The 8,485-nt window shown below is 57.7% G+C and overlaps 1 protein-coding gene and 1 long non-coding RNA gene across 2 annotated transcripts; both read right to left on the reverse strand.

The window, feature by feature from the left end:
* Window positions 1–2,681: 2,681 nt before the first annotated feature.
* LOC116792381 (collagen alpha-1(I) chain-like) lies at window positions 2,682–5,101 on the reverse strand. The gene is made up of 2 exons (XM_032699287.1): window positions 4,271–5,101; window positions 2,682–4,214 (listed from the first exon to the last, which is right to left on the reverse strand). The coding sequence occupies exons 1-2, from the start codon at window positions 5,099–5,101 to the stop codon at window positions 2,682–2,684; spliced, it is 2,364 nt and encodes a 787-aa protein (XP_032555178.1).
* A 327-nt stretch (window positions 5,102–5,428) lies between these two features.
* On the reverse strand, window positions 5,429–6,977 carry LOC116792181. Its single transcript, XR_004359021.1, has 2 exons — window positions 6,550–6,977; window positions 5,429–6,064 (listed from the first exon to the last, which is right to left on the reverse strand). It is a non-coding gene; the product is annotated as an uncharacterized LOC116792181 (long non-coding RNA).
* Window positions 6,978–8,485: the final 1,508 nt, after the last annotated feature.

The raw sequence follows: 8,485 nt of genomic DNA on the forward strand, positions 1-8,485 counted from the left end.
GAGCTCCAGACACCCTCCCAGCTCCACAGATGCAATCCTACCACTATGCTCATTTCACCTTCAACCTCTCAGTCCACATTCCCAATTATAATCCAAACTCCACTGCCACACAGGGATTTCAACGACGGTGCCACAGCCCTATCTCACAGGGATTGCTGTCCTTACTGCCCAAGCGTTACTGTCCCAAGCCCAAACCCTCTCCCTACCCCAGCCCCTCAGTGATTTCAGCTCGAGACCCACAAGCTTTATTGCACTGCCAGCTCTGCTCTCTCAGCAGTAGCTCCAAATCTTGCCATCGCCGCCACGGGAAGCTGCTCCAGGTTCTCGCTGCAGGATCTTCATCTTGCCTCCAGCTCTGTGACTTTCCAGCTCCAGCCTCACACTCCCAATCCCAGTCCCCCAGGTGCTCCTCCAACCCCACAAACCCCATCCCAACTCCAAAGTCCAGATCCCTGCCCTAGACTCATTTCAGCTCTTCCCCCCCACTCCATGTTCCCGCCCATCAATCCCTAGAGCAGACACACAGCCACTTCAGCGACGGTACCAGAGGCCCTATCTCACAGGGATTGCTGTCCTTACTGCCCAAGTGTTACTGTCCCAAGCCCAAACCCTCTCCCTACCCCAGCCCCTCAGTGATTTCAGCTCCACCCACCCAATCCACATTCCCGCCCTTTAATCCCTTTCCCACAGCCACTCAGGGATTTCAGCAACGGTGCCACAGGCCCTATCTGAGCTCCAGACACCCTCCCAGCTCCACAGATGCAATCCTACCACTATGCTCATTTCAGCTTCAACCTCTCAGTCCACATTCCCAATTATAATCCAAACTCCACTGCCACACAGGGATTTCAACGACGGTGCCACAGCCCTATCTCACAGGGATTGCTGTCCTTACTGCCCAAGCGTTACTGTCCCAAGCCCAAACCCTCTCCCTACCCCAGCCCCTCAGTGATTTCAGCTCGAGACCCACAAGCTTTATTGCACTGCCAGCTCTGCTCTCTCAGCAGTAGCTCCAAATCTTGCCATCGCCGCCACGGGAAGCTGCTCCAGGTTCTCGCTGCAGGATCTTCATCTTGCCTCCAGCTCTGTGACTTTCCAGCTCCAGCCTCACACTCCCAATCCCAGTCCCCCAGGTGCTCCTCCAACCCCACAAACCCCATCCCAACTCCAAAGTCCAGATCCCTGCCCTAGACTCATTTCAGCTCTTCCCCCCCACTCCATGTTCCCGCCCATCAATCCCTAGAGCAGACACACAGCCACTTCAGCGACGGTACCAGAGGCCCTATCTCACAGGGATTGCTGTCCTTACTGCCCAAGTGTTACTGTCCCAAGCCCAAACCCTCTCCCTACCCCAGCCCCTCAGTGATTTCAGCTCCACCCACCCAATCCACATTCCCGCCCTTTAATCCCTTTCCCACAGCCACTCAGGGATTTCAGCAACGGTGCCACAGGCCCTATCTCACACTGATTGCTGTCATTACTGCCCAAGTGTTACAGTTCCAAGCCCAGAAGCCATCCCTACCCCAGCCTCTCAGTGACAGGCCCTATCTGAGCTCCAGACACCCTCCCAGCTCCAGACATGCAATCCTAACACTATGCTCATTTCAGCCCCAGCCTCTCAGTCCACATTCCCATTTATAATCCCAGTTCCACAGCCACACAGGGATTTCAGCGACGATGCCAGTCCCTGTCTCAATCCTACAGTGATTTCTGCTACAGTGCCACAGTCCCTATCCCTGCTCCGCAGTCCCTTCCCGAGCACCACTCTCCCTATCCCATACCCAGACCCACAACCTTTATTTCTCTGACAGCTCTGCTGTCAGCTCCCGGTAAAGCTGCTGCACGTTCCAATCCTAGCAGCTTTCTTTTGTTAAAGGTCTGAGTTTTCCACCCCAGCTCTCAAGCCCACATTCCAGGCCAGGTCTGACTATTTTTATCCCAGCTCCATCCCTGCAGTAATTATGCCAGGTGCATGCTCCCTAATCCAGCCCCACTCTTGTTCTGCCCACAGTCCTACCGTCTTTATGTCTCCACCAGCTCTGCTGCCCGAGCTCCAGGTTCTCATCTTTCTGCTGCCTCTGCCTCAGCTTTCTGCTGCCTCTGCCTCAGCTTTCTGCTGCCTCTTCCTCAGCTTTCTGCTGCCTCTTCCTCAGCTTTCTGCTGCCTCTTCCTCAGCTTTCTGCTGCCTCTTCCTCAGCTTTCTGCTGCCTCTGCCTAAATCTGCTCCTGAGTATCTCTGCAGACGGGGCTGTTGACAAGGTCACAAATCAGTCTTTGTCGTTCACTTAAATATCTCTGTTCCCAACGGGAACAGCAACAAAACAATAGAATAAACAATCAAGTAGTCAAAGATGAAAATAAAAGTAAAATAAAATTATAATAGAATGAAACATCTTTTATTACTTTTCTTTGTAACAATACTTTCAATACCAGCCCCACTGAGAGGCTGCATCCTAGTCCTTCTGGTTCGGGGGAGGACCCCTGAGCATGGGCTGCTCCCCCCCTGAGCACTGACCAAAGCTGGCCGGCACAGCTGCCCGGGACACCGCCTGCCCAACGCCCTGCCTCGGCAGCTGTGGGGGACCGACCCCGGCTCCCCCCGGGATCGGCAGCCGAGGGGGTGCTGCCCCATGGCTCCCCACCGCTCCCTGGAGCGGCAGCCGCGAGGGTCCCAGCCTGGCTCACCGCCGCTCCTCGGCCCGGCGGCCGCGCCGATCCCGGGCCGGCTCCCGCCGCTCCAGCGCCGCCCCCAGCCCCGCCGCCGAACTGCCCCCAGGGCGCCCCCCCCCCCCGCCATTTATAGCCCGCGGCCCGCACAGCCCCGCCCCCCTCGTGCCAGCCCAGCCAATCCCAGCGTCCGGCAGCGTCCGGCCCCGCCAATCCCCGCCTGCCCGTTCCCGCCCTGCCCGTCCCCAAGAATCCCGCTGTCCCCTCACGCCCCGCTCCCAGGGCCTGCTCCGCTTCCGCCCGCTCCCCGCCTCCCTCCCCTTCTGCCGGGAGAACTCCGGGACGGGACGGGACCGCGGGCCTGCCACCCGCCCTTTCAACAGCGCCTGCGGGCACCGCGGCAGCGCAGGCGCGGCTCCGGCGGATCCCGAAGCAAAGGCGGCGAGACCGGCGCCTGAGGGGAACGCGGGGGGGCGAGGTGGAGAGGGGGGCGGCTCCGCGCCGCAGCTGAGCGGGCAGAGCTTGCTCGACCGCGGCCCCATTGAAAGGGCCGCCGCCGCTCCCGCCCCCTCCCCGCCTCCCGGAAGAACTCCCAGACGGGACGTGAGCGCGGAGCTGTGGCACCCGCGCCTGAGGGGAACGTGGGGAAGGGGGGCGCGCCGCGGCGCGGCTGAGCGGGCACAGCTTACGGGACCGCGGCCCCATTGAAAGGGCGGGCTACGATCGGACGGAGCGGAGAAAAGCGGGCTGGGAGTGGCGGGCCGGGATCGGACCTGCACGGCGGGAACCAGAACCTCCCGGAGAGAGCGGCTCCTGTGCCCGAGCCAGGCTACGTGCCTGGAGCGGCAGCCGCGGGAGCCCCGCCCCAGCTCACCGCCGATCTCGCCCCGGCTCCCGCCGCTCCAGCGCCGTTTCCACCTCCGCCGCCGAACTGCCCCCCCCCGCGCCCCCTCCCCGCCATTTATAGCCCGCGGCCCGCACAGCCCCGCCCCCTCGTGCCAGCCCAGCCAATCCCAGCGTCCGGCAGCGTCCGGCCCCGCCAATCCCCGCCTGCCCGTTCCCGCCCTGCCCGTCCCCAAGAATCCCGCTGTCCCCTCACGCCCCGCTCCCAGGGCCTGCTCCGCTTCCGCCCGCTCCCCGCCTCCCTCCCCTTCTGCCGGGAGAACTCCGGGACGGGACGGGACCGCGGGCCTGCCACCCGCCCTTTCAACAGCGCCTGCGGGCACCGCGGCAGCGCAGGCGCGGCTCCGGCGGATCCCGAAGCAAAGGCGGCGAGACCGGCGCCTGAGGGGAACGCGGGGGGGCGAGGTGGAGAGGGGGGCGGCTCCGCGCCGCAGCTGAGCGGGCAGAGCTTGCTCGACCGCGGCCCCATTGAAAGGGCCGCCGCCGCTCCCGCCCCCTCCCCGCCTCCCGGAAGAACTCCCAGACGGGACGTGAGCGCGGAGCTGTGGCACCCGCGCCTGAGGGGAACGTGGGGAAGGGGGGCGCGCCGCGGCGCGGCTGAGCGGGCACAGCTTACGGGACCGCGGCCCCATTGAAAGGGCGGGCTACGATTGGACGGAGCGGAGAAAAGCGGGCTGGGAGTGGCGGGCCGGGATCGGACCTGCACGGCGGGAGCCAGAACCTCCCGGAGAGAGCGGCCCCTGTGCCCGAGCCAGGCTACGTGCCTGGAGCGGCAGCCGCGGGAGCCCCGCCCCAGCTCACCGCCGATCTCGCCCCGGCTCCCGCCGCTCCAGCGCCGCTTCCACCTCCGCCGCCGAACTGCCCCCCCCGCGCCCCCTCCCCGCCATTTATAGCCCGCGGCCCGCACAGCCCCGCCCCCCCGTTCCAGCCCCGCCAATCCCCGCCCGCCGCTTCCCGAGACCCCCGCTAGCCCCGCTCCCGGAGCCCCTCCCGCCCGCTCCCCGCCTCCCTCCCCTTCTCCTGGGAGAGCTCCCGGACGGGACGTGATTGCGGAGCTCCCACCGCCCTTCCGCGGTCCCAGCGGCACCTGAGGGGAACGGGGGGACGGGGCCGCGCGGAGGGGCCGCGCCGCGGCTGAGCGGGCAGAGCTTGCGGGACCGCTGCCGGATTGAAAAGGCGGGCTGTGATTGGACGGCGCCGAGGAAGGCGGGCCGGGATTGGCGGGCCAGACGCTGCCTCGGGCCCGGATTGGCGGGGCTTGGAGCCCGCGGGGCCGGGGCCGGGGCCGCGGCCGCGGGTGGCGGGAGGTGCTCGGGTGGTCGGGAGGAGGGACTAGGGCCGTGTCGGAGGGGCCCTTCCCGCGGGTCCGTGGCCGTCCCGGGTCCCGTCCCCGGGACCCCGTCCTCTGCCCCGCCCCTTGGTCGGGCTGTACCCCCGGGGTCCCGGCCCCAAGGCCCCTGCAGAGCCCCTCGGGGAGCCCCCCACCGGCACACGGGGCGCTTCCGGGGCGCGAAGGCGGACTGTGCGGCATGGGGGACCGGGGAGCAGCGGCGACCTGGTGGGCCGGGAGTCGGCGGCGGGGAGCGGGCAGGACGCAGAGCGGCAGTGCGCCTCTGACCGCCTCTCCCCACGCAGCAGTTCTGCTTCTACGGGGACTCAGACTGCCCCGACTGGGTGCTGGCTGAGATCAGCTCCCCGGCCGAAATCCTTTAAGTGCCCGCCCCCCCCCCCATCCCCCTGCCCGCCCCAGGCCCGCTGCCCAGCCTCCTTCTCCTGCGCAGTCCTCGCTGCTGCCGAAGTTCAGCGCCATTTCAGTACTTGTTCTACTTGTGGTTCTGAAAAAAAGTTAGAATCAGGATAGCCAAAGCAACATAGAAAGTCTATTCCATCTTCAACTACATTACAGGGCAAAGGAAATAAGTGATCCTACCCATCAGCGGAACAGGGAAAGAAGGAAGATTAAGTCTGTGAGCTATATAAGAGAAAAATCACACTGTAACAACTTAGAAGATTGCTCCAAGACCACAGTCACAGGAAAAGGGAAGAGAGCCAGGGCCACAAACTGTAAGGCCAAAAAGATGATGGACACATCTGTGCATCAATCAGGTTCAGAGGTCACTGCATGCCCCAAGCCTAACGAGTTCTCTGGTTTATGTGTGTTATACACCTATTAATTACTCGAATAGAAAATTTACAATTGAACTTTCACAAAGCTTACAGAGTGATATCCCTGCACTGACCATTGCAGCGGAGCTTCTGCTACAGATTCTGACACGTCAGGTGACTGAATGTTTGCTTGTTTGCTAGGCTCTCCTTACAGTCCATCCAGGTCATGAAATATAGAGGGGATTTCTTGAGAGGCAGCTTTTAGACCTCATTCCCTTACCTTCATGGTCAATGCCATCAGCGTCACTCTCCCTGTCTTCTTGCTCTTCATCGAGAGCTCCCCGTGTTAGAATTAGCTCAGAGGGACCCATTGCAGAAGCATCAGGTCCTTGAAGGGAACAGAAACGGCTGTAGACAAACCAGCTTGCTAAAGGTAAGGGAGCGTGTGCACTGACAACTCCATTGCTGTGTTTCTGTGCAGACAGAACACCTGCTCTAAGGGGACAGAAAGCTGCTTGTGGATCCCAGACACAGGACAGACTCCATCAGCACCTACTCGCCTCATCTAAGGAACAGCGCAGCCAACAGCAGAGCTTTCTCCTATTCTGAGCTGACTGTTTCGCCTTTTCTAAAGTATTTCATTATTTCTAGTAGGTCCACTGCTTTAGCTACTCTCAGCGGGGTTTCTTCCAAACCTGTGACTGACACAGGAAGAGCTAAGTGTGACCAATCCCACAGCAACTAAAGCCCCGCTCCTCTAACAGGGAGCTGCTTTCACACTTCTGCTGTGAGGACAAAGAAGCACTGTACTACTTCACAAGGCAAACTCTTCAGAAAACTTCTGCAGTAAACTTGATCCTCCTGGGGAGGTACCTGCCAGTGTGCTGCCCTGCACACACACGCTGCCCATGTCCTTCCACAAGTGTTCCAGCTGCTCTCTCTTTTGTTTATTTTGAGCTTTCTCCCGTAGATAAAGATTTACATGTGGATTCTGAGAACATTTAAAACATCGGGAGAAGAGAAACCTCACCCAAACCCAGCAGCCTGTCCCCCAGTCAGAGAGCAGAAGTCACTGTGCAGGTCTTACATTTCAACTGAGGTTACACAGAACTTCTGACTAAGCGTGGAAAGCAACCTCCGGTCAGGTGGGATTCTAGGACCTGTTCAGCAGCGCCGGGAAGCCAAACTCTGTGGAGCTGTGCCTGCAGAGAACTGTCCTTTGGACAGCCAGAACTCAAGGTGAGCAGAGCTACTGATTTTGGCACTGCAATTCAGTCTTTCTTACTAAGTCAAACTAGTACTCTTCACCGGTGCAGGAAGGTACAGGGATAGTCTCAACAAATCCCTTTGGAAATTTATTTTTAAGAACTCTCTATCCATCTGAATGGAAGACACAATCTTATTTCCCAATCATTTTCACACAATTAGCTCAAATATTAGCACTAAACCAGTGAGCAACATCTGTTTTGCAAAATCTTTATCTTTGTAAAGATATGCTCCAGCACATCTAGGAAAAAAAAGGCAAACGGTGGACTCCTTCAGGACAGGAGTTTTCCCACAGTGAGTACGACTAGTAAATGAAATGTTAGACCCTCTCAACATAAAGGCAATTGTGTGCATAAAAGTGACCCAAGATACACTGTTCAGGTGTAAACCAGCTAAACCCACTTACCAGTGTTTTTCTCGGGCGCTCGTATTGTGGACGATACTCTCTGAAAAGGTGAATAAAGGGAGTGCGTTCAGTCTGAAAAACACATGATCTGTATTGCATAAGGATCATCCTGGAGGCTTCTTTTTACTCAAAAAAAAAAGTTTTCTCTAGGCTTTCATGTTTGAGAGACATTTCAGAAAGACTAACAGTACTTTTCTCCCCAGATTTGGATTCTGAAACCAACGGATGCAAAATCAATGAACATACTTCATTAAAACAGCAACAATTCAAAACTTGGTATGGAATTACAAGAAAAAAATTACTTCACAGACTTGCTGGCACAGATAGCTTTTACTTTTTCATGGAACAGCACAAAAATTCATCTCTGAATAGTTCCTTTTTACTGCTGCTTTTTATGCTGATACTGGACACCCTAGGCTACCTTGGCTATGGCAACTGTACACTCCTTCAAATCAAAGGAGCAGACTCATGAATCAGGACCTTCAGGAAGTGGTCACTGGGTCGCGGACCAGAAGTCATCCCCTTCCCTCTCCTATTCATCTACAGCTTTAGAAAGCTGGGTAAAAAACTCACCCGGTCCTGTGCCAAACACTGCAGAAACACCAACCACCTGGAAAAGAAAACACACCAGAACTAGAGAGTAACTGAGCCAGATTTTTAATACAGAAAAAAAAAACAACAAATGAAAACCAAACAAACGAACAATCCCCCACATCGACAACAAAAAAATCAACACCACCGAAAAACCCAACAACAAGGAACTACTAATCTAAACCTAACAACACCCATTGAATCAGCACAGTGGCCTAAGAGTGGGCAGTAACACTTCTGCTTCTGTCCATCCCGCTTTCAAACTCTTCCTCCGCTTGCTGTTCATGTTTGTTACTTCTGCTTTTTGGTTGCCGGTGATTTTCTGTTTGGTGAGTTGTTGGGGTATTTTGGGGGGTGTTTCTTTGGGGAAGGAGGTTTGTTTGGTATTTTTTAACACTGTAGGGCAATTCAAAAGAAAGGTCAAGTCTTTCTGCTGTTGACTTGTTTACTGTTAATAACCCAAGTTCTCATTCTGCATCTAGGGTTATAAGCGGTTAGCAAGTATCAGCGTACTAGAATTAAAGTGCAAAAGAGACAACAAGAACC

This window comes from Chiroxiphia lanceolata, chromosome 11 (assembly GCF_009829145.1).
Source record: "Chiroxiphia lanceolata isolate bChiLan1 chromosome 11, bChiLan1.pri, whole genome shotgun sequence".
NCBI lineage: Eukaryota > Metazoa > Chordata > Aves > Passeriformes > Pipridae > Chiroxiphia > Chiroxiphia lanceolata.

Bases quoted from the DNA above. Each gene is read 5' to 3' on its own strand.
- LOC116792381 (XM_032699287.1), bottom strand. From the start codon at position 5,101: ATGCCGCACAGTCCGCCTTCGCGCCCCGGAAGCGCCCCGTGTGCCGGT. The intron at 4,215-4,270 runs GTCCGATCCCGG...GTCCAATCGTAG, and splicing joins TTCTGGCTCCCGCCGTGCAG to CCCGCCCTTTCAATGGGGCC.